The following is a 24,815-nucleotide window of genomic DNA, read 5'->3' on the forward strand; positions in this document are numbered from 1 at the left end:
TTAACGGATAATCTTTTTTCAGGTATAAAAAAAAAAGATTTCAACACTTTAGGGAAATAAGCTGATTCACCATCTTGCTGGAAATTGCATAAGAATGCTAATCTCATATATCTTTGTTTAAGATAAAGCGTCTTCCAGCTAGGTATAGTTTATCTTAGCAGGAAGATAGAGCTTAATATCACATCCGTACAAGCACAACAAAGATGAGTTGTAGTTTATTTGTGGTTATACCCAGCACTATTTCTTGGCCGAGAATGACTTCCTGATGCTGGAAACAACAGAAACTTCAGGAATGGCATCCTCTGCCAAGAAATAGTGCTGCGTATAACCCCTCGTAAAAGATTGTGTCTAGATGATAAAACTCAAATGGCATAACAATTCATGACAACGGCTTAAAACTCAAATGTTTATGTATGGGAAAGGTCATGGGCCTGCAAGTTTTGCAAAACAAGGGTTACCCTCTGTTCACAAAAAACTCCAACACGACCCCACATAAAACAGTAGTAATGTTATAAGTTATTTAATTGTCTTTAGAGGTTATTGAAGACAGATTTAGAGGCCTTTGGACAGAGCCAGGCTATGTTTTCTATCAAGTCTTAAAGCTAAGCTAACTGGCTTTGCGATTAGCTTACAAAAGTGGTTTTGTTCATCTAACTCTTGGAAGAAGAGCAAATTAGTGTATTTTATGACATTTTTTAACTCTTACTTAAATGAAGGATTAAAATTGGAACTAGTTTTAAGTTTGCCATTGTGTGTGTGCGTGTGAGTGTGTGGTCTGATTGAGTTACTGATGAAATGATCAAAGCACTCACCTTGATTTAAGACTCTCATTGTTCCACTCACATCCTTCCTATCTGGATTGGAGTTACAGCCTCTCGGCGGTCTGCTCTTGATTATTACCAGTTGTTTCTGTGTTTGGCTATCAACTCTTGGCTGATTTATATTAAAAAAACATGTTAAGCAACCCCAGGTGGAGAAAACAGAACTGACCTTTACGGGTGAACTGACAGGCCAGCCTTTTCTTAAAGCTAACACAAAGTCTGAGATCATTAAGAAGCCACATGTTTGATGCCCCTCTGCGCTCAACATGCATACACCAGCACTTAGAAATAAACTGAAGCTGTCTTCTGCCTTGGTAAATCACTAGGTTTGTCTTTGTATTGAGGACAATAACAGTTGTTAAGGTCTTCTGGACTTAGATGATGTGATTGAAGGCTAACAGTAAACCTAGTAATTTGAAGCCCACATATGGTCAGGTTGACATATAGGTGTGAGCTGCAGGTGGTATGTTAACTGTCCTGTGCTGGTGACAATGGGACCAAAAAGTGTAGAAAATAAAACAAGAATAATTTGATTCCGTCTTTAGAAAGTTAATAAAACTACATTTTTCTTGAGTACAATTGCTCAAGGGCATGATCCAATTCACAACATGCGAGTGCTCAAACCCCCTGGATACGACGTCTCATCACAAGAACCCTTAGTTTGACCTTTAAAATGTCTTCCTGCATTTGTTTGAGTCAGCTGAGAATTTATTTCACTGAATGTCACTTTTCCAATTTTTCCCAGTACCCTCCTGGGTGAAATCCCAAGAACCTTACTTCCTGACAATCTCTTTTTGAGGATGTTTTATGGCGTTACAGTCAAAGGGCCACATTTAAACCATATGACTGTTAGTACCTTGACATTTCATTCAGTTTACAGTGTCTTCCATCAACCGTGAGAAAAAAGTATTTGTTGCCAACAGTTTGATCAACTCAGCAGTGAGTTGGAAGAAAACTTGTTTGGCTGTGATGATTCAATCAACAAGACTATAAGATCAATATAACAGAATTAACAACAAAATATATCACAGCAATAAGATGAAGATATGTTATTGACATTTTAATGGCAGCTTCATTTTCTTTCCATTAAAAAAACAGTTTTAGCTGTATGTGGGAGCAGGGGTGCCGTAAGGGGGTGAAAAGTTAGGACGATTCTAAGGGCCCGTGACTGACAGGGGCCCCAAACATTTTTAGAACATTAAGAAAAAAATGTTAAGTAACCTTTCATCAATCATCAACAATTAACATTAATATAATGTTAAATTGATAATGTACTCACTAAACTTACGATTCATTTCACTTTTCTTCTGTTCCAAAAGTTAATTATCCAAAGCCTCTGTACACCCCCTTCTATTTACATGTAATGGTTTGGTCCTGCCTTCAAACGCTGTGCGGCACTGCAGTGAGTGAGAGCATGTGAGGAGGGATGCTAGTACTTACGTGTGTACGATGTCTCAACGACTAACAAAGTCAGGCTTTCAAAAAAGAAAATAAAGGAGAGAAAGACAAGAGAGAGGGACTAAAGGGCGACAGTATGTCACCCAGTTTTTCAAAAGAAAAGATGGGTGTGGTCCATGAGTGGTGGAAATTAGTCTGTTAGGGTCTGTTAGCTAAGCTTAGTCCATTGTAAATAATAATTGTAATGTTTTGCTGACATTAAGAGTAGTAGTACACATGCCCTTTCAATCACATTAGTATGCAAGAAAAGTGACAGGTGGGGTGACAGGTCACACCTCTGCCTACTTATGTTAATGAGCTAAATCCCGCCTCCCTTTGTTCGCGGTCGATGTCCCACCTAGGTGTGAGATCCTTTGATGTGAGGGGTGAGGTATCATCACACGTAGGTGTGAAATGCCCCCCTGTGTAGTGCCTTTGTTAGAGATCCTTTTGTGTCATGTGAAAAGCCCCGGGCTAGCGCCTTTGTTGTCTAATTATTTGATGTGTTGATTAAGTCTCTTTGTGCTGTCTGGCCCCTGTCCCCTCAGAGTTGTATAATCTAATTATGAAGTCTAGTCCTTTGACGGGAGGTGTTATAACAGGCCGGTGTGACTTCACACCGGTGTGTTATAAGCCGCTGATGTTAATTTAGGTGTTGATTAAAGCAGTCTCTTTATGCTGTCTGGCCCCTGTCCCCTCAGAGTTGTATAATCTAATTATGAAGTCTAATCTATGAGGTGTTATAACACACCGGTGGGACTTCACACCGGTGTGTTATAAACCTCTGATATTAATTTAGGTGTCTCTTGAAGTTAGACACCTCGAATATTCTGTGCTGATGGTTCACCCTCGACCCGAGGACTAGGGGGTGAGTCTGTCTGACTCGTTAGGAGTGTGTCTTGAACGGGGTGCAACTCAAAGTCGTCCAGATAGGCACTGCAAGTGTCAAAATCGGCCTGCAGTTCTGGTGGAATTTGTAGGAAGGTTTCAGATATAGGCTGCTGCTGCTGCTGCTGCTGCTGCTGCTGCTGCTGCTGCTGCTGCTGCTGCTGCTGCTGCTGCTGCTGCTGCTGCTGCTGCTGTTGCTGCTGCTGCTGCTGCTGCTGCTGGGTAGCGTTGAAAAGGGGGGTGTCTGTCTGGTTATCTGAGTCCCGGGGGAGGGAGACGGCTGGCCCCCAGGGGTCTGCAGTTACCTCAAAGGGTGGGTTGTGTATGAACTCCTTGGGGAAAAAGTTTTGATACACAGAGCCTCTGTCTGTGCTATAGACTTCGTCACCTTTAAAAACAAAAGAGTAAAAAAACGTTATTCGGGATACTTTGCACATAAAAACCTTATTTGATTTCAAAATAAAAATACAATCAGTTTAAATATACTCACTTTCCACAGGGGGTGAATTAAGGTAGGCTCCAAGTACAGAGCATATTCGTTCCAATACTAATGGCCTTAGCTGACTCAGAGTATCCTGAGCTGAGAGACACAGAAAGATTTGATTATAATCCACACCATATTGCTCTATACTTTTCTAATTAAAAACATGTTTAAAAAGAAGTAAAAAGAAACTCACCTAGTATTTCAATAACCCTATGACCCCACACATTAGGATTTCCAGCACACAGGATCTCTACTGCAAACAGAAGGACATAATGTTTTTTTTAAGTATCTAATAATATACTATATATATATATATATATATATATATATATATATATATATATATATATATATATAAACAACATTTAATAAATACATGATATTATAAAATAAGTACTTACCACATTGGCATGTGATGGCATCCAGGTCAATAAAGCGCTGAGCTGGAATGGCAGGGTAATTCATCCCTTGTTTTTCTCTAACTGTAAATATTTTGTCGCCTTATATAGACCATCAAATAACAGAGCCTTGTCACCCCTCAAAAAGAAACTGACCAGTCCTTTTATCCAGGTAATTAGCTATGCGTCTTTCTGCCCCCCCAGAAATGACTATTTAAATTTACCCTCAGACTGTTGATGGAGTATTTTAAGTGTTTACAGCCTTTATTTTGTTCTGATCAGCCACCCTGGAGCCGTCATGGAGTGAATAGGAAACACATTTAGAAAACTTCTCTTTTATGGATACAGCAGAGTTCTGATATTACCACCTCATATGGGGTTTCCTTACAGTGGTGTAAAATAATGATTAAAAAGACAATATCATGTTTTTAATTTGTTTTATTATTTCCGTCTTCAGAGAGACTTTTCTTATAGTTAATAAAAGGTAATTACACATTAGTTCACAAATCCATACAACTAAAAGAGAATATCCTTAGGTATCACTATTAAAAAACTAAATAAGATCTTTTGAAAATAACCTCTTTGCAAAACAGATACTTCTTTAACAGTTTCACAAAAACTTGAAAAGAAACATCCTTAGCCAGCACACACCATTTAAAACAAACCCTGAATCAAATCTAGAGAGGATAATAACGTTTTAGATGTCTTGGTGAGTGAAAATTAATGGCTGTTTTTATTTAATTTGAGTTTATTTCTTTTTTTAAAACTAACTCACAGAGAGTGTCTTAATTAACATATGGTTGTGTGTGTGTGTGTGTGTGTGTGTGTGTGTGTGTGTGTGTGTGTGTGTGTGTGTGTGTGTGTGTGTGTGTGTGTGTGTGTGTGAATTGTTCTTAAAGGTAAGGGTTAGATAATTTGGAGAATTTGCAGTCAAACCGGGGAAAATCTGTCACTTCCTCACAGAGCCCCTCCTCCAACACACATGAACGCGCGCATGACCAAAAGAGGGCGCGAGATAAGTTTGTGCACAGACCCCCGCATTGCTGCTGATGCATTCGTTTTCTTGACTGACGCTCCGGACGGATGCGGTAAGCTGACTGATTAACCCCCATTCGAGGCGTCTCTTGGCCATTTTTCTTTTTTGAAAAGGTGACTGGGTAAATGGAATTGCTGTCTTTTTATTTAGTTTGCGCATATTTCTACCTAATTCCACCCCCCACTATCTGCCTGCGTCATAGCCCGGAAGGGGGGAGAGGCTAGGAGGGGGCTGGTAGACAGTCTCACCTAACTTCAAGAGACACCTAAATTAACATCAGAGGTTTATAACACACCGGTGTGAAGTCACACCGGTGTGTTATAACACCTCATAGATTAGACTTCATAATTAGATTATACAACTCTGAGGGGACAGGGGCCAGACAGCATAAAGAGACTGCTTTAATCAACACCTAAATTAACATCAGAGGCTTATAACACACCGGTGTGAAGTCACACCGGCCTGTTATAACACCTCCCGTCAAAGGACTAGACTTCATAATTAGATTATACAACTCTGAGGGGACAGGGGCCAGACAGCACAAAGAGACTTAATCAACACATCAAAGAATTAGACAACAAAGGCGCTAGCCCGGGGCTTTTCACATGACACAAAAGGATCTCTAACAAAGGCACTACACAGGGGGGCATTTCACACCTACGTGTGATGATACCTCACCCCTCACATCAAAGGATCTCATACCTACGTGTGAATTCACACCTAGGTGGGACATCCACCGCGAACAAAGGGAGGCGGGACTTAGCTCATTAACATAAGTAGGGAGAGGTGTGACCTGTCACACCACCTGTCACTTTTCTTGCATACTAATGTGATTGAAAGGGCATGTGTACTACTACTATTAAGTACTGTTAATATCTTCACAGAAAATGCTGAGGTTTTTCATTTCACTCCTCTTTTAGCTGACATTTAATAAATGCAGGTACATTTTTAGCAGCTATTCATACTAAACCAGTTGTCCCTCCCCCTGGTGCCAGGACCAACAGATCCATCTTTAGGCTCAGCAGCCCTGTCCCCCCATAAGGCTTTGCAGTCTTGCCATGCTGTCCATTGAAAGCCAGTTGGCTAGAAAGCTGGACTTCAAGGACATGGTCATGTATATTTAAGTTATATTTATTTTGATTTATGAATGTTCCATTCAAAAATGTTATTAAAAAGGCATGTACACCATAAAAGATGACTATTGAGATCTATTGTCAGGAATGTTAGTGTTATATCAAATAGTGAATTCTGCTGCAGCAGAATGTTGCAGTAGAATTTGCAGTCTGCACAGTGTTATATCTTCACAGCTCAGTGTCAGTAAATATTGTGCAGTTAGTATTGGACTACAAGATAGATGCAAGCCTGTACAGGTAGTTATTTAAAGCATAAATGAGTCGGTTGGGTTCTGGAGGTGTGGTTACAGCAATTGTGCTTGGTTGGCGTGGCCTGTGTCTGGTGGTGGGGCCCAATGTGATGACTTCAAGGACATGGTCATGTATATTTAAGTTATATTTATTTTGATTTATGAATGTTCCATTCAAAAATGTTATTAAAAAGGCATGTACACCATAAAAGATGACTATTGAGATCTATTGTCAGGAATGTTAGTGTTATATCAAATAGTGAATTCTGCTGCAGCAGAATGTTGCAGTAGAATTTGCAGTCTGCACAGTGTTATATCTTCACAGCTCAGTGTCAGTAAATATTGTGCAGTTAGTATTGGACTACAAGATAGATGCAAGCCTGTACAGGTAGTTATTTAAAGCATAAATGAGTCGGTTGGGTTCTGGAGGTGTGGTTACAGCAATTGTGCTTGGTTGGCGTGGCCTGTGTCTGGTGGTGGGGCCCAATGTGATGTCTTTTCATGGGGTCCAAAATCCCTGGTGGCGCCAGTGCTGGAATTGGGCCGGTACTCACCGGTACGCAGTACCGGCACTTCTGGTTCTGACCCATGGAGTACCGGCACTTCTTGCTCAGTACCGGCATGCTGGCGGGTACTCCGGTACTCATGCACCGTGCCAGTACTCAACACTCTCCCGCCGTTCTTATTATACATCCATATATATATATACAGCCGCCCGGTACTCAGTAGATGCGTCATGAGGTGCCGAACGGACATTCTCATCGCTCTAACCGCTGGAGTTTCACAGCGGCTGTCAGCTGTTTACTCCTGTCATTCAAACAGAACGTGCTGGAGAGGAGGCGGGGCTTATCTTCTCCATGTAAATACTGTGGTGGAAACGACTATGTCAAAATTAACCTATTTGACCGTGATTTAATAGTAATACACGTTTCAAAATAATAATAATAATAATAATAATAATAATGCCGAAGTAACAACATACTGAAAGCTGTTAGTAAAACCATGTTTTAATGCTTTACAATTTACATACCTAGATGCACGTGTGTTGTGTTTATGCAGTGCAACTCCCACCCAGTGGGTGGCTATGTAGAGTGATAGAACAGAGCAGGCACGCCCCCGAGAGAAGGAAAGCAAGTCACGTCACAAATTAGCATTTCTAAAATGTTAGCTTGGATTAATAAAAGTGCAAAAAGACAGCGGTTGTCGCCGGAAGAAACTTCAAATACAGAGAATGCTGTGCCTGTGTTGGAAATTGTGTCTGATGGGGAGCTTTCTTTGGTTGATCCTCCTGCTCCAAGTTCTAGTGCATTAGCATTAGCACTAGCTCCGCCGCCTCCTCCAGAGCCTCTAACGTTAGCTGCTGCTGCTGGCGCAACTGCCACCACCAACACCGGGCAAAGCGATGCACCTGACTGCTGGACAACGGACCAGGTGCAATATTTTTGCAAGACCAATGCATGGCTCCTTCTTAAAGATAAGAAGCTAGGATGTCGGATATGCAGAGATGTCAAATCTTTGGGAATACACACTGGACAAGGACTGAAACTGTCAACTGAATGGGGTGAGTGTGCAGTGTCTCATGTCGGTGTTGACAAGGGCAAACAACAAGCTAGCCTGAGAAAAAAAATCAAATAACATAAAGAATCACAAGCCCATGTAAAAGCTGCTGACATCCTTACATCTGCTTCACGTGAAACTATTCAACATCAAGTGCAGTCTATGCATACATCTGAATTAGACACCACTATCAGAGTTTTTCGAACGGCATATAAAATTGGCAAACATAGCCGGCCATTCACAGACATGCCAATTGATTTGAATGTACAGAAACTGAATGGGCTGAACGTGGGCAGGGTTTTGCAATCCAATAAAACCTGTGGCGAAATCATCGACCACATAGCTCATGAGCTGAAGAAAAAAATGGCAAAAGACATTACAGAAAACCAAAGAAAACTCTGTGTTTTGGTCGATGCATCTACCACTATTAGTGGTAAAACGGTGCTTGTTGTGTGTCTACGCTCAGCATTAGCTGATGCTGAGCCCGAAACGTTTTTTTGGGAGCTGATCGAGTTGGATGGAACAACGGCTGATGACATCACAAAGGCGTTAATGGAGTGTCTTGGAAGAGATTTTAACGAGGACTTTTTAGGTCAGTGTTTCGTTTCTTTTGCATGTGATGGGGCTTCAGTCATGCTAGGGAAGAGAACAGGCGTTGCTACCCAGTTGTGTAGTAATTCCCAAGCCTGTTTGTGTGGCACTGCTCCAATCATCGTCTAGAGCTGGCAGTTGGGGATGTGGTCAAGGAGGTCTCAGGGCTCAATCATTTCCAGATATTTTTTGACAAACTCTATTCCTTGTTCCATGCCTCCCCCAAAAATCAGAGGCAGTTAGCGCAGTGTGCCAAGCAGTCGGACAGAGTCTCCTGGTGATAGGGCGTGTTTTGTCCATCCGCTGGGTGGCTTCAAGTGAAAGGAGCGTCAGAGCAGTCTGGGAAAACTACCGAGTGCTTCATGATCACTTCACAAATGCTGCAAACGACACGAGCAGGGATTCCAGAGACAGAGCAAAGTACAAGGGCCTGGATGATGTGCTCACATCTGCAACGTTTGTCAGCAATCTGGGACTGATGTACGATGCGCTCACAGAGTTCAGCGACCTCTCTCGGCAACTCCAAAAAAGAGAGATGACACTGCCTACAGCAGATAGGCTCTTAACTCGAGAAATACGAGTTTTTGAATCCATGGTCACCATGCCTGGCCCACACATGACTACAGTTCATACAGCTCTAGCTGAGAAGTCCTTCAAGGGTGTTGCCCTGCGTGAGAATGGCAGGCTTGTACAGATTCATGCAGGTCAGTTTTTCCGCAGTATGGTAGAGAATCTGAGACACAGAATGACTTCCACAACCTCCTCTCATGTCAGCACAAGAGAAATCCCATTACATGGCCGGGAGGCCCGGGACAATCAGCTAATCCAGGACATGAAAGTTATCCATCCTGGAAGTTGGCCTGAAGAGGAGTTAGACGTACAGTATGGGGACGTAGAGGTGCTACGTTTGTGCGAAGTGCTGAAAGTGGACAGAAGAGAGACTGTTCAGGGCTTTCGCGAATACAAGGAAACCAGGGCATCCCGTACACCTGCTGCCATGGAGCCTCTACTGAAAGCAGTCCGAACCATCGCTGTCTCCACTAGTGAGTGTGAGCGGGCATTCAGCTGCATGAACGATATCCTTACTGCAAAAAGGAATGCTCTCTCTGTCAGCCGACTGTCCAGCCTGGTTTTCATTAAATGTAATGGACCATCACTAGGACAGTTCAATCCGGAACAGTATGTGAGGTCCTGGCTGGCAAAGGGAAGGAGAAGTGCTGATGAAAGAGCCTGTCCAGCTCCAGCCCCTGATACTGATGTCCCCAAGGCCTTCTGGAGCCTTTTCTAACAATGTGAAGTATATTGCAAAGCAGCTCACCCAGTGAGAAGACTTTTGGCATAATGTGCCAATTTGTACAGATCCTGGAGATAGAAGGACTTCAGACCAACCAGGGAGTTATCTGATCAGCTTGGTGTTCAATGTAACTCTTTACCATGGCTCAGACTTTGTTACTTGCAGTTACAGTTTCTCATTTTAGATTGTGCAAATTTTGCATTTGTTTTTACATGTTCTTTGTTCATGCTCTTTATCATTTTTCTGAGTTGGAAAGTTAGATTGCATCATAGTTTACTTTATACATATTTGTATTCTTCAGTGGTGAAGTATATTGCAAAGCAGCTCAGCCATGTGAGAAGACTTTTGGCACTTTTTCGTTTTTCGTTTTCTGAGTTGGAAAGTTAGATTGCATTCAAAATGTACAGAAATACTTAATTTTGTTAAAGCTTTTTATAAAAAATGCTTCTGACCAGAGCTTTGTTTCCTTGTCATTAATGTTGAACACCACCAGAGGGGCTCTCACCTGAAAGGTCTCTGCTTCATGTGTCTTCAGCAGAAGATCTAGACTTTGATTGCTATATTTTCAGTTAATATTGACCTTACTGAGCTTTAGCCTGCTGCCTATCATAAAAAATGTTAAGTACAGTGAACCTTTCTAAAATATACAGTAGTAAAGAGACAAACCCACCAGCATTATAGTAGCCAAATTCTTGTTTGTGGGCTGTATATATAAAATTTACTTGAAAAAGTTGCTGATTTTAGAGTACTGGCACCTTTTTCATTCCAATTCAAGCACTGGGTGGCGCCCCTGTGTGGGGGTATGAAGAATGACATTTCACACAGACCATGCATCAGATACTGATAACTGCGGAAGTTATGTGTTAACAAGAATTCCATGACAGTGACTCAAGTTATTGTGTATGCATGAACACAAACTGTTGTTGGTTGAGCCATTCGGATCAAGACATGCCAGGAATAGAAAGAATTTAAGGGCTTTCTTCTTTATTGATTTTTTAAACCAAGGTCTAGTAAGCCTGAAGGCTCGTCAGAAAGGCATCACTCTATCAGCTGTAAACATTCAAGCCTGCAAGCTGTCCAGAACAACCACTGCTGCTTAACGGAGGCAATGACATTATAATACAGCAAACGTCTCTATAATGCTCCACATCAATATTTTTGAATTGTACATATTACAGTGGAAACATGTCATATTTTCTGACAATATCATAGCAGGTGTGGATTCCTGTTTTGGGGATTTGTTGGAGCCAGAGGGCAAAGACGTAGGAGCTCATATTAAGCCAATTCCTCAAGAACATGCAACTTTCACTGTTGGCTTGGCCTCCACCCCAGCCCCAGGCTGCCTGGCATCAGAATCTTTGGCCATGGGGACATGTTTTAAAAGGATTGACAACTCTCTTATGCTTCCTCACGTCTGGTTGCTTCATCTTTTCCGTACAGACATGACAGTGGTATCAATCGCCTTGTTTAACTCAGCAAGAAAGTAAACAAACTCGTGTTAGCAAATTGTATAACTTTCAGTTGAACATCCAATCAAAAACTCAACAATAGTTGTTTTTGACTTGCTGAACTGTATTCTACATCAACCGTAAATTGCTCTTTCACTTTCCAACAAGACATCAAAGTATACGTTTGTATACGTTTGTATACGTTTGTATACGAGTAATTAATAATGTCTTCTGAGTCTGTATTTATTTTTCAACTTTGTTTAGATTTTAAGTTAACATTTGGCATTTTCCCATTTCTACTAGCCTAAAATACCAGCTCTTTCAGAATGAAATTAACTGGTCAAAAGAACATGTTGGTCCATCATGGCATCGCTTCAAAATACAAAAGATTGTTCTTTTGAGTTTTTTCTTCCGACTGAGAATTGTTGTTGCTTGTTTGCTAAATATATTGAGTCACTACATTCCTCCATCCCTACATAATAACACATGTCTGCTGCAGGCACTTGTTGCAGGGACATTTTAATGAGAGCATGTGAGCAGCAGATGGCGTAGTTGGTTTTAATACTGACAGAGTCTCAAGGTCACTGCAGCAGGCTTTCATCACACTGTAGCTCCAGAACCAGGATGCTGCACTGCCTGCACTGCGCAGCTGCACCAAACCTGTGTCCTCTAGCGACGATCCTTAAGATGTGTTGGGGATAACTCACCATTTACTTATCTTTGGATTTATCACTGCTTTCTCAAAACACAACCCAGTGCTGACACTCTCTAAATATATGAATGTGTCAATATGTATACACATGCAAGTAGCACTTCATTTTCATACTCTAAAGAAAAAATATATAGGCCTACATAAACACTTCCAATGTCAAATAATATGTGCTAAGAAAATAACAAATTGGTTATGCAAATAAGGTGTGGATCTAAAGCAGAAACATTGAAATAGTCTTATTCTGGGATCACTGTGTCGTTTAACACAAGTGTATTTGTATCACTGATATGGTGATGTAAGAGACAAATAATAGTAGCTTAGTATTCATTTCCCATCCAGTCGCGTACTCCTAGACGTCTTTTGATATTAAAACCACCACCAGTCTACTTGGTGTCTGATGATCTTGTTGGAAATGCCCACATTTTCGTGATGGGAAAAGAGAGTCAGAGCCAAAAAACGTGACCGCAACAGACATGTGACCAACACTGAACCACTGCATCGGAAATCCCTGCATGCCTCCCTGCACGTACTCAGAATGCGTCAGCTTTTTGTGTCCTGTTTCTCTCATCCTCACACGAAAAGAAAATACTACATTTCCCATAATTCATCCCAAATAAGAGAAACCTACTATTTGTATGCACATATGTTTGGTGTTCACTGACAATAATGTTTGTGTCTATGCTAAGGAATTAAAACATTCGCATCAGTCAAGCTGCCTCCTGATGGTGAACGTGCATCCTTCCTCGCACTGTCTGCCTCGTGAGCCAGTCCCAGCCAATAGCGTGGCTTCGTTTCTACGTCTCTTCCTGATTCACGCTCACTTATCAGCGAGTCCGAAGCGTCACCAGCGCCTTGTCTGCCTGCCCGCACGAGAGAGAGAGACAGCACCTTCCTTGCACACAGTTAGGCCCGGAAAAGGTAACTATCACATCTTTATTTCTGCTTTTTATATGCATATTGTATGTACGACAACAGCTATCAAAATGTAAAATGACTACTCTTAGATATGCTGTTAAACGAACTCTGCTTTTATACATCTGTACATGGCGTTCCTCATCAACTGATGATTTGGAAGTATTGCCTTTGTGTTAGCAGATACTTTGCGTTTTATCGTGTATTATCAACGACAGTATAAGTTGGTTTTATGGCTCGCAGGATGCAGTAGTTTTGTATCGCAGCGTCTATTTTTAAACCTGACCGTCAGCTGGCGAGATGTCACTCCATTTAGAGCTGCAGGCTGTTTGGAGAAATGGGCGTCAAGTTGCAAGACCACCTTCCAACAGTCCCCTAAATGTGTTAAAGAACCATTATTGGTGTATATTTGTGTAGAGACTTAAGGGTCGTGATGTGTGTGAGACATCTAGGCTGCACGCAGGCTCAGGCAGAGAGCTACCAGTTGCTTGCAGCAGATTTGGGGGTGTGTCCACCGGTTGTAGGAAAATTACTGTATAGTAAGGTTACACTCAGTGTGTCTCTTTAGTCATTTCCCTACTTTATACTCTCAGAAAATACTCGAAAGCGTCACTCAGTTAGTGACATTGTAAATGTATACTGCAGGTTTAATTTTGTTCTTCTTTTGAGTTATTTTTACTCTGATAAATAATACACACAGATATAGCTTGCTGGCAGACTCTAATGCAGCCAAATTAAGGAACAAGCCAGACTTAAATGCACACACACATATCAGGTATCAAGCCTTGATTATTTATTTATCTGTGGCTGCCATTTTGTTCTGCCAGTTTACCTCCTTGCTCTCCACGGTTGTAACGATGGAGTGCAGATTAAACAAAAAAAGGATGGATATTTACTGCAATGTGCACGTGAAACATGCATGATATAAATATAGTGTATCTGCTATAGATAGTTAGGGCTGCCAATAACAACTATTTGAATGAATGATCAACAACTTTTTACAAGAATCAGTCAGTTGGTCTATAAAATGTCATAAAATAGTGAACATCAGAATATCTTTAAGAGCTTTCTTTGACAAGAAGGTCAGAAAAGTGTTTAGGTTAATGTATATTAAGAGGATATATTGTTATAATCTACTCTTGTTATTTTATCTCAAATCTGATATGTATATTTTGCTCCTATAATTCTGTATCTTACTTTAAGAATGATTGACATATATTTCAGTTTTTTCATATTAACAATAGAAGCACACATTCTTGTTTAAAAACCACCCAAATCTATATGACTTGCCTAAATAAAACAGACTTATCTTGATAGGGTGGAATTTAAATCAGGCCCCAGTAAACTGTAATATATTTCCATTTAACTAAAGAACAGGGTCAGTGTTTAGGGACAGAGGTTTTTCCATTGATTCATCTGCAGTACAACTTAACTATAGTGGCTGTACTCAACGTTCACTCATGCATACAGAGTGGATAGATAGATAGGCAAGTTAGTGCTTGTAAGGCAAGTCAGATAAAACCAATGAAATCAGTAGGGCAATAAGCGTCAAGGCCTGATTTGTAAAGCTTAAAACATTTTCTGTCCTCTGCTACTGCAGTTCAGAGTGATAACAAAGGCTCTGTGGGATTACTCTGCTGCTCAGACCTTCATACCATATTATTACAGTAGAACTGGGACAATAAAAAGTCAAAAATGTGTGCCAAGTGAATCACCATTTTTCTTTTTTGTGATCTTTCACTGCTGTTAACAACAGTTCCCTGTGGGACAGTATTTCTCGTAAATCAGTTTTGCAAGCTTTTTGCAATACTGTTTTGTAATCAGAGATATTAAGAAACCTGAATGTACCAGAGATTTTGCTGCATAGGCCACGCCCTCGTGTGACTAACATGCCTTCTATCCTGGCCAGCCTCCAACAGTTGATTCAGGTGGCTCCTTTATTAATTCATGAGCTCCATTCATACTCTTCAAACTCAAGCAATAAAACCTTGTGTGACACAAGGGTAATGTGTTTTATTGCTTGAGTGACACAAGTTGTGTCATTTAGTGTTGAAATTATTGCCAACTCACTGTTATGACTCAAAGCTTTAATTCCCTGAGTAACAGTGCAGGGGTCTGTCTGCTTGGCGTATAGCTGCAGCTCTTTACTGATTTGTCGTTTCATCCGCAGAACCAGAACCATGTCGATCCTGAAGATTCACGCACGTGAGATTTTTGACTCCCGTGGCAACCCCACTGTGGAGGTTGACCTCTACACCAAGAAAGGTACTGTACTATGATGTGTATATATTCATGTGTTCCTCTACTTAGTAGGCTAAGAAATAGGTGTGGCACAAATAGTTAAGTGGAACACAGTACAATTAAGGCTGCACAGTAAAAGGTAAATATGCAATATCATTGTTGAGTGTCTGCTTCTTCAAATCAAATCAAAGTTTATTTATAAAGCACATTTAAAAGCGATTTTTGGTCGGGCCAAAGTGCTGTACATGTAATAAATACTACAATCACTTAAAAACACATTACTACATTCATAATAAAAGACAATAAATTACAACAGATATATAAAAAACACAGGGAAAAGTCAGGAGTCGTGCTCCGCTCTGACTAAAAGGCCAGGGAGAAGAAGTGTGTTTTTAAGAGTAGTTTTAAAAACCCCTAGGATCTGGGCCTACCTCACATGGAGGGGCAGAGTGTTTCAGAGCCTGGGGCCAGCTGCTGCGAAGGCTCGGTGCCCTCGGGTTTTGAGCCTGGTCTTAGGCACTACCAGCAGCAGCAGCTGGTCAGCAGACCTTAAAGCTCTGGCTGGGGTGTACCGCTGGAGGAGTTCAGCTATATAGGCCGGAGCCAACCGATTTAGTGCTTTAAAAACAAATAAAAGGATTTTAAAATCAATTCGGAACCGAATTGGAAGCCAGTGCAGTGAGGCCAGCATTGGGGTGATGTGGTCACGCTTTTTGTGGCCAGTGAGTAGACGTGCAGCTGCGTTCTGCACTAGCTGCAGGCGTTTAATTGACGCCTGGTCCATACCCACGTACAGAGCGTTGCAGTAGTCCAACCTCGAGGTAACAAAGGCGTTAATAACCCTTTCCAGGTCTTTAAAAGATAAAAACGACTTGGTCTTGGCCAATAGTCGTATTTTAAAAAAGCAGGTTTTGACTACGCTGCTGACCTGCTTATCTAATTTAAAAGCGCTATTAAGGATGAAGATAAGGATGGTCAATCCTGTGTGGCCCTACACTGTAGCCAGCTCCCGGCCCAGAGTGGGTCAGATCAGATGGTGGATGTGTGAAAATAGCTTCTGTAATATCACACTGCCTGTCCGGCACTCTGTTACTGTAATGGTTCCTGTTTGAGGGCACAGATAGCTCATACAGTAGGATCTTCTAGCAAACCTATGAGATTAGTTAAATCTCTGAATTGCATGCAAGGAAGATATAATGTGTAAATTAAATCTGCAGCTCCCTCCCTTATTGTACACTGGACTACATAACGAAGCAGCATAAGCATCTTTATGTATGACACGTCTGCCTACAGTTGAGATCAATATTTTCAATGTACTAATGGCTCGAATGTGATTGAAGTTTTTTGGCGAGCAGTTCTGTTCCGAGAGCTCAAACAAAGGACCAGCTCAACCCAATGAAATGTCCCGAGAATGTTAATGAAGCAACCTCAATGACCATTGACATGGAAGTGAGTGCCTCCACTGGCTTCAATACATCGACTGCTCCATTCTGCTGCCCTGCTTTCATTTGGGATGTTTACTAAGTGCTCCAGTTTACTGTAAACAGCACCTTTCTTTCTTTATAAAAACCCTTTTAAGTCTGCCAGGCCTGTTTTGGCATCATTTACACCACGGACCAAAGTGAGGGAGCTGCACACAGAGCACGTCTGTCATAGTGATGTGTTCTGCTGCGTTACGTAACCAGCTTTCCACTCGGTCACAGTCATACTAGAAAACCTCTTATGCTGTTAGAATTATATAATTTCAGCAGGCTTACTCTGGCGTTCTAGAGAGATATTTACAGTCACTGTCACTATGATATGCCCTAGTTTTGATTGTATATAGGTCATAGGTCTCAGCCCAGATAAAATGCTAGGATGTGATAGTATGGCATCTCAGTTCATGTCCTGTTTTCGCCCAGCTGTGGCCAGGTGATGTCTTGATGCAGATGATTTGCTAAACCTGGATTAAGCCTCCTGTCCTAAACCCTAAATCCCATCAGACCCACACCATCTCGGCCGCTCCACTGAGCAAACTCAATAGGTTTTTTGGCTCATCCCAAATTCCTCCTTACTCTGTTGAATCCCCCAAATGGCCATCTTCTCATGTGTGGGCGGGGCTTGGCCTGCACTTACTGGCCGTTTCTCAATGTCGAGTAAACCTGTTGCAGAGCCACTACTTCATATTTTTTATACTACGTCATCGAGTGGCACCGAAGGACTGTTTAAATGCCCAGCATTCGGTGCCACTCGATGACGTAGTATACTTGAAATAGTGGCTCTGCAGCAGGTATTCTCGACATTGAGAAACGGTGCACTTAGTCGGCAGCCTGTCTCCCCCTGTTACATCAGAGCCGTCTGTCGCACAGCCTGTACGACTTCCTCCACACCACTCATGCTGTGTTTCTCTCTCTGGACAGACATTAAGAGCCTTTAGCAGATTAAACTGCGTCTCCTTTTACTTGCCGTTTGTTCCCTTGAATACCAAGTAGCCCCTTGTAACATAATGCCAGATGTATGCATGCATTTTCTGTGCTTCACATAGTTTACAGCCATGAATGTCATGGTAATGGCTGACTTGAAAAAATACATTGATTTAGTCCTTTGCTTGTTGGACATGATTCAGCCCTTTTTAGGGAATGACTGTTTCAAAATGTCCTCTCTGTGTCTCCAAGGTCTTTTCCGAGCTGCAGTGCCCAGCGGTGCCTCCACAGGCATCTACGAGGCCCTGGAGCTCCGTGACAATGACAAAACACGCTACATGGGCAAAGGTACGCTGTCCAATCGGATTCCCCCTACAACCTCTCTGGTCACCTCCATCCTGTTACCTATCTTTAATGTCATTTCAACACCACTTTATTTTCTGTTGTCTGTACCAATCTCCTCCTTCTTGATTTCCATTTCCTCCATCTTTCTTCACCCTGTTAGGAGTCAAAAGAGCAGTTAAATATGTTAATGAATTCTTGGCCCCTGCTTTGTGTAACCAGGTAAATATAGTGTGGAATAACAGAATTACCTTCTTACAAATCGGTGTGCACAGCAGCATGACGAATGGCTTTGCCTTTTGGAAACTAACCTCGACAGGCACAAAGATGTTCACAGATCTGAAAAGAAAGAAAAATGTCAAAGAGGACAATCATAGACGGCTAAATCATATTTGGTCAGGATAATCTACACATTGGATGAGGTCCTCTGTGGTCATCTGTCCCGCCTGCTCTGCATGTCTTCTGCTGTCTGGGTCAGTTACGGTCTGCTTGTCCCTTGCAGGTGTCTCAAAAGCTGTTGAGCATATCAATAAAACAATTGCACCTGCACTGATAAGCAAGGTAGGACCATTTATTGTTTGACTAATATCACTGTGCTATTGTCAGACTCAACCAAACCCGTTCCTTGAATTAATCATTTATGTATCTCGACAATTTTAAAGATAATGATTACAAAGTTTCATTTACAGCAGTACTGACAATCTTTAGAAATAAATCGAATCTTCAAACATATGGTAAGGCTTAAAACGGACATATTGAGCAGTTGTTTCAATTTGGCATCAGGGTTTTTTTACCTTTGCATTTATAACAATCTAATATCAAAGGTAGCTATAGACTGATATGCAGTGATTATGCTAACATTATTTGAGTGTGTTTTTTAACTAACAAGTTCAAATGAAACCTAGTATATGTTACTTATTTCCAGATTTACAATTTAACTTGTCATTTTTTGTCTGATCCAGAGTGTGAGCGTTGTTGAGCAGGAAAAGATCGACCAGCTGATGCTGGACATGGATGGCACAGAAAACAAGTGTAAGAGGCTACTTCATTTTGTGTTTTATGTTATTTTAATAATAATAATTTATCAACGGTGAAAGATTTTTCCATATGTATTTTAGGTGAAGCAATCCCTTCATAAATATGTCAATTTTCCACACTAAATTGGTTGTATCTTGACTAGTCATATTCAGTTTTGACAGTTAACCAAAGATTAAAATAGACACTTAGACACAAGCTTAAAACAATAAAATAAACACATTTAATAGGCATGCAAACATTGCATTTTTGCAACAGACACTTCAATTAGAACCAAAACTATTTCAAGGTCATGCATAATGAATAAAGATATCAGAAGACGCTAATGTTACTTGAATGCAGTCTACACAGAACATATTAAAATATTTGTGTGTCCCCTCCCTCAGCTAAGTTTGGAGCTAATGCCATCCTGGGCGTGTCCCTGGCTGTGTGCAAGGCCGGTGCAGCAGAGAAGGGCGTTCCCCTCTACCGCCACATCGCTGACCTGGCTGGAAACCCTGAAGTCATCCTCCCCGTCCCTGTGAGCAATAATTCATTTATCACAGGCTTTTTAGAGACTCCTATATTTTTATACATGATTTCTACTGTTTCTAATTTCTATATATGTTGCTTTTACCTCCTAGTATATTTAACAAATTGTACGGTGTCATGAAAGGTGCCTTTAAATAAAATGTATTATTATTATTATACTGCTGTTAAATAATGTTTATACCTCCTCATAATATTCATACTGTAAATACAAAAAGTTTGTTTAATCCGTCACATGTATCTATATATATATATATATATATATATATATATTAATATTATACTTGAACAGCACTGCACTTTCTGCTGTTTTGCACTTCTGGTTAGATGCTAATTACATTTTGTTGTCTTAAAGGCGGGGAAGGTAAGTTTCAGAAACCGGCTCGAGATATACTTTTTGTTATATTCCATGGAATGCTCTTAACATCCCGATAGCAATGAATATCTTAAGTGCTTTGACAAAAAATCCATAAAAAAATGTCATCTGTGGAAGCCGTAGTACTGTAAAAAGCACGACTGCCGCCCTGTCTGTCAGCCTTCCATCTCGTGCACGCACAAATGTATCTCGTGCCCTCATTGGGCGTGCCGTCACTCGCCAGCAACAGGCGGCCACTTTCACCAGTCTGCTGACGTCATGTGCGCGTTCATGTGTGTTGGAGGAGGTGCTCTGTAAGGAAGTCTGAAGGAAGGGGCGGATTCTTTTCGACCGTGTACTTTCAAATTTTAGTGCACTCGAGCTGGTTTCTGAAACTTACCTACCACACCTTTAAGTACTTTTACTCTGTGCAATGACAAGATTGAATGTAATCTAATCCTAATGCAAATAGGCCTAAAACACATGTATCATTGAACTTGATCGATACATTTGAATTCTGTTGTGATTCCATTAGGCTGAAAGACAATCCTCTCTGCTTCCCTTCAGGCTTTCAACGTCATCAACGGCGGCTCCCATGCAGGCAACAAGCTGGCCATGCAGGAGTTCATGATCCTGCCGGTTGGAGCCAGCACCTTCAAAGAGGCGATGCGTATTGGTGCAGAGGTTTACCACAACCTCAAGAATGTCATCAAGGAGAAATATGGCCAGGATGCCACCAATGTAGGAGACGAGGGAGGCTTCGCCCCCAACATCCTGGAGAACAAGGAAGGTGAAACTATAATCAAAACTATAAGTTTGATATAGAGTTTCATTACAGGCTAACAGAGTTTACATCCAGCTGCATATAATGTTGTTGCTGTGTGGTTAAAGGGAAATATCCTGAGGGCATTGTATTCTTAGTAGGGCTGTCAAACGATTACAATTTGTAATCAGATTAATCACAGCTTAAAAATTAATTAATCATGATTAATCACCGTTCGAACTATGTCCAAAATATGCCATTTATTTATGTATATTGTTGTGGGAATGGAAAGATAAATGAAAGAAGGCGGATATATCAATTTAACATACAGTATGTATATGTTTATAACGTTTTTCTGTGTTTCAAAATGAAAGAGAGCCCACACACCTATCAATCATCAAACCGTGGGGTCTTATTTCATTACGTGTTGATTTCTATCAACACGTAATGTTGTATCGATGTATATAGAGATGCAGCAAAAGTATTCTCCGTCGGGACTTCCTGCAACAACACCACGCCGTTATCTTGATTCTGATTGGCCAGAAGACATTATCAAAGATGTTCTATTGAGAAGACGATCACTACGTGACAAAGGTTTTCAAAACCGTCTCTAGTCTTCGATATTTCCAGACAAGTGGCAACTGAAATCAATCTTACTAACTGCTGTCTGTGCAATTTACTCCGCGAGTTGGCGGACTTTATTTTGCTTACTTTAACATCATTTTTCATGGTGGGGCTAAGCCATTTCTTGGTATGGCTGTAGCCTACCCCAGCCATACCCTGGCGCTGCCACTGGTGGGATGTATGGGGCGGGCCATTCTGCACATGCGTTAAATGCGTTAAATATTTTAACGCAATTAATTCAAAAAATTAGTTAACGCGATAATGTTGACAGCATTAATTCTTAGACCTCTGAGGGAAGTACTTCACTCTACACATACATATGGTTTCTAAATTAAGACCTAAACTCAGCCAGCCTCTGACTCCAGTGTCACGTCATGGTGCTGATATGGCAAATGCCCCAGTGGAGCAGATTATTCAGTGGTGACTCATTCCTGAGAAGTGAGTGTTTTGACTCTTGTCAAATGTCTACTGTAATATGTTATTTTTATCTCAGCTCTGGAGCTGCTGAAGAATGCCATCGCTAAGGCCGGCTACACCGACAAGATCGTGATTGGCATGGATGTGGCTGCCTCTGAGTTCTACAAGGCTGGAAAATACGACCTGGACTTCAAGTCCCCCGACGACCCCAGCCGCTACATCACCCCAGACCAGCTGGCCGACCTCTACAGGGGCTTTGTCAAAGATTACCCCGGTGGGTTTCTAAAATATATCCTCTTCTTCAAACCCCTGAAACCCTCACTGCTCCCAGAGACGTTTTACAGTTATAAATGAGAGCCATTTAATATAACTACAGAAAGGAAAAGCATGATTGACACACTCAAACATGTGAGGACATGTACAAACAACAGGTTTGCGGTATGGACATAAGCTATCCATGTCAAATGTAATATATTTAGTTCCTTGTCAATCATAAGCACAACACTATACACTCCTTTCAATTTAGCAAATAGCTGGTGGACATATTAGATAATTTAGCTGCTTGTTTCTACTGACTCCAAGTGGTCAAAAACATCAATTATTGCAGGTTTAAGGTTTCTGATAATATATTTATTAGTGCTTGATTTATGATTGGCTGTGACATTGCTCTTACCTTCTCCCTATGCAACAGTGGTGTCCATTGAGGATCCCTTTGACCAGGATGACTGGCAGGCGTGGAGCAATTTCACAGCCAGCACCAGCATCCAGGTGGTGGGCGATGACCTCACCGTCACCAACCCCAAACGCATCGCAAAGGGTGTGGCTGAAAAGTCCTGCAACTGCCTGCTGCTGAAGGTCAACCAGATCGGCTCCGTCACAGAGTCCCTGCAGGCGTGAGTGCCGAAAACAGAGCAGTGTTACCAAAATATTAGAAAGTAAATAAAGTTTAAGCAGGCTGACAGGGCTAATGTGTGTCTCTTTCTTTTAGCTGCAAGATGGCTCAGAGCAACGGCTGGGGCGTGATGGTCAGCCATCGCTCTGGAGAGACAGAGGACACCTTCATCGCTGACCTGGTGGTCGGCCTCTGCACTGGACAGGTACATACTAAACACACAAGTTATTTAATATTCTTAGATTGACTTGTATTTGCATGCCTTCAGTACACATTACAGAGTAGTTCTCATATTTCATTTATTCCCTCTTTCAGATCAAGACTGGTGCACCTTGCCGATCTGAGCGCTTGGCCAAGTACAACCAGCTGCTCAGGTGAGTCCAGTCCCAAAACATTACAATTCTGATGGCTAAATAAAATCCTAATCACCCATTTACAGTTACACTGAACATTATTAACAGTATGAGTCCATGAATTGGATATCGGAAGAAAAAAAAGGAAAATTAATATCTTATACAATCTGTTAGCATAAACTATCAGTATATATGATATGATTTACTATAGCCAGTTTTTAAACTGAAATGATAAAAAAATGTGGTATTCTTAATAATCAGATCTAAACGTCTGTTCTATTTAATTTAATTTTCATTATTGGAACTCTGTTCCCGAAGGAAGCTATATGTTTCTCTGTGTGAAAAGCAAACAGGTAATAAAAACAAGCTGCAGTATTCCACTCATGTTGTGGTTTACGTAGGCTCTTTCTTCCTTTAGATGAGTAGAATATTTGTTTAACAGAGTCAGCATGAGGACTTTAGATGGGTTAGGTTAGACAAAGTGCTTTCATGCAAATGTATTATAAGGATCTCGGCTGTTATAAAGTAAAGGGGAAACAGAAGTGCATTGGTATGGCAGTTACTGTGTGATATTTGACATGAACAAATGGTGTCGAGCCATCCATCATTTTAACAAACTGTCGTTACTCTCTCCCAGGATTGAAGAGGAGCTCGGTGGCCAAGGCCCGTTTGCAGGCAAGGACTTCAGGCACCCCATCTGAGCTGGTCCCTGTGAGTCCTCTGCTCATGAATAATCCCCACATATAAACGCCACGCTAGGTCGCCTGCCCTGTCTGGAGAAAAGACGGAGAGATTTACTGCTGAAATCCAAGGTCCAACACTGGTCTGTGGCGTGGAGAAGCCTCAGCTACACCACAGCTCGGCTCATCTTCAAACTACGCTTTAGCTCCTAAATAGTGTTGGTCCTATGTTTGTGTCTGTGTAACCATGTGAGAGACTTTGGTTTAGTTTCTTGTGAGTTGTCGTGATTTTTGGTCCTCTACTGAGTGTTTGAGCTACTGTAACTGTAGTGCGTCTCTGCCTCAAGCAGTAGTGACAGTACTGTATGTGCAATGTATCACATCTGAACAGGTTGCGTTGCTGTAAGTATTGGCAGAAATATGTAATAAACAACATAGTTTGAAACGTTCATGTGATTTCCTTTTTATATCAATGTGTTCATGTGCTGACTGATTGTGGGGCATACTAAAGACTCCAATACAATTACACTTTATTGTCAGATCAAGTCTGAGTTTTTTCCTTGCATCAGCCTCAGTGATGTGTGAACCTTTTAATTTTATTGTAACAACTCCCATATCAATTTAGTTATAATGATTATTTTCAAGATAAGCAAGGTTATGATTACAAATCATTTAGGATTCATAGCTTTCTCACAGAGTACATGCAGTGAAGGGCCTCCTCCTCAGAAACGGCTTCTTTCTGTGCGAGGTGTGTGTGATGTAATCCGAGTGCCACCGAGAGGCAGAAACCATGAGCTCAGTGCTCGGAGACGGCCATTTCTGTCCCCCGGGTAAAATAATTCAGCAGCTCTCTGCAAGCTCTTTTTGTACTGAGCCTTGCCAAAAATAAACGAGGGCCTATTCACCGGTGGTATGGTACCTGGGGGGGCTGCCAGCTGGGTCTATGCCACACCAATTCCCTGTTTTGTGTGTGCCCTGTCTGAACCTGTCTCCATTGTTTAGTCGTCACAAAAGAGATGCATTACAAATCACTGGTACAAAGAAACTATCTAGCATTCATTCGAGTGTTATCACCCTGTGAACATCCTCTGTTGCATATTTCCTTAAACACTTTTTATACACACTTCAATGGACTAATGTTTTTACAGAAAGTTCAAAAGGGTAAGAGTTAATCTGGGCGACTTCCAAATTGATATCACAGCTGTGGACTGTAGCCTGAGATTTAAATGAATTTCTAGGAAA

General features: G+C 41.3%; 2 protein-coding genes across 3 annotated transcripts; one reads left to right on the forward strand and one right to left on the reverse strand.

Annotated features, from left to right (window-relative positions):
- Positions 1–3,046: 3,046 nt before the first annotated feature.
- On the reverse strand, positions 3,047–4,095 carry LOC117542062 (myb-like protein AA). The gene is made up of 4 exons (XM_034209536.1): positions 4,032–4,095; positions 3,824–3,883; positions 3,637–3,726; positions 3,047–3,534 (listed from the first exon to the last, which is right to left on the reverse strand). Exons 1-4 carry the CDS (start codon positions 4,093–4,095, stop codon positions 3,071–3,073), a joined length of 678 nt encoding a protein of 225 aa, XP_034065427.1. The 3' UTR covers positions 3,047–3,070.
- Positions 4,096–12,755: 8,660 nt separating this feature from the next.
- On the forward strand, positions 12,756–24,022 carry eno1a (enolase 1a, (alpha)). Of its 2 annotated transcripts, none has more exons than XM_034209233.1 (12): positions 12,756–12,947; positions 15,112–15,206; positions 17,837–17,932; positions 18,090–18,148; positions 18,889–18,958; positions 19,348–19,481; positions 20,412–20,634; positions 21,725–21,922; positions 22,340–22,541; positions 22,637–22,745; positions 22,856–22,914; positions 23,531–24,022. In XM_034209233.1, exons 2-12 carry the CDS (start codon positions 15,122–15,124, stop codon positions 23,592–23,594), a joined length of 1,299 nt encoding a protein of 432 aa, XP_034065124.1. In that variant the 5' UTR covers positions 12,756–12,947; positions 15,112–15,121; the 3' UTR covers positions 23,595–24,022. The 2 variants fall into 2 exon arrangements, with proteins under 2 accessions (XP_034065124.1, XP_034065123.1); XM_034209232.1 differs by lacking the exon at positions 18,090–18,148 and adding an exon at positions 18,429–18,487.
- Positions 24,023–24,815: the final 793 nt, after the last annotated feature.

This window comes from Gymnodraco acuticeps, unplaced genomic scaffold, assembly GCF_902827175.1.
Source record: "Gymnodraco acuticeps unplaced genomic scaffold, fGymAcu1.1, whole genome shotgun sequence".
NCBI lineage: Eukaryota > Metazoa > Chordata > Actinopteri > Perciformes > Bathydraconidae > Gymnodraco > Gymnodraco acuticeps.

Excerpts from the sequence above, each read along its gene's own strand:
- LOC117542062 (XM_034209536.1), bottom strand. The coding sequence starts at position 4,095 with ATGAATTACCCTGCCATTCCAGCTCAGCGCTTTATTGACCTGGATGCC. Across the intron at positions 3,884-4,031 it reads TGCCATCACATGCCAATGTG|TAGAGATCCTGTGTGCTGGA; the intron begins GTAAGTACTTAT and ends TTCTGTTTGCAG. Across the intron at positions 3,727-3,823 it reads TAGGGTTATTGAAATACTAG|CTCAGGATACTCTGAGTCAG; the intron begins GTGAGTTTCTTT and ends TGTGTCTCTCAG.
- eno1a (XM_034209233.1), top strand. The coding sequence starts at position 15,122 with ATGTCGATCCTGAAGATTCACGCACGTGAGATTTTTGACTCCCGTGGC. Across the intron at positions 18,959-19,347 it reads GGATGGCACAGAAAACAAGT|CTAAGTTTGGAGCTAATGCC; the intron begins GTAAGAGGCTAC and ends CCCCTCCCTCAG. Across the intron at positions 20,635-21,724 it reads CATCCTGGAGAACAAGGAAG|CTCTGGAGCTGCTGAAGAAT; the intron begins GTGAAACTATAA and ends TTTTTATCTCAG.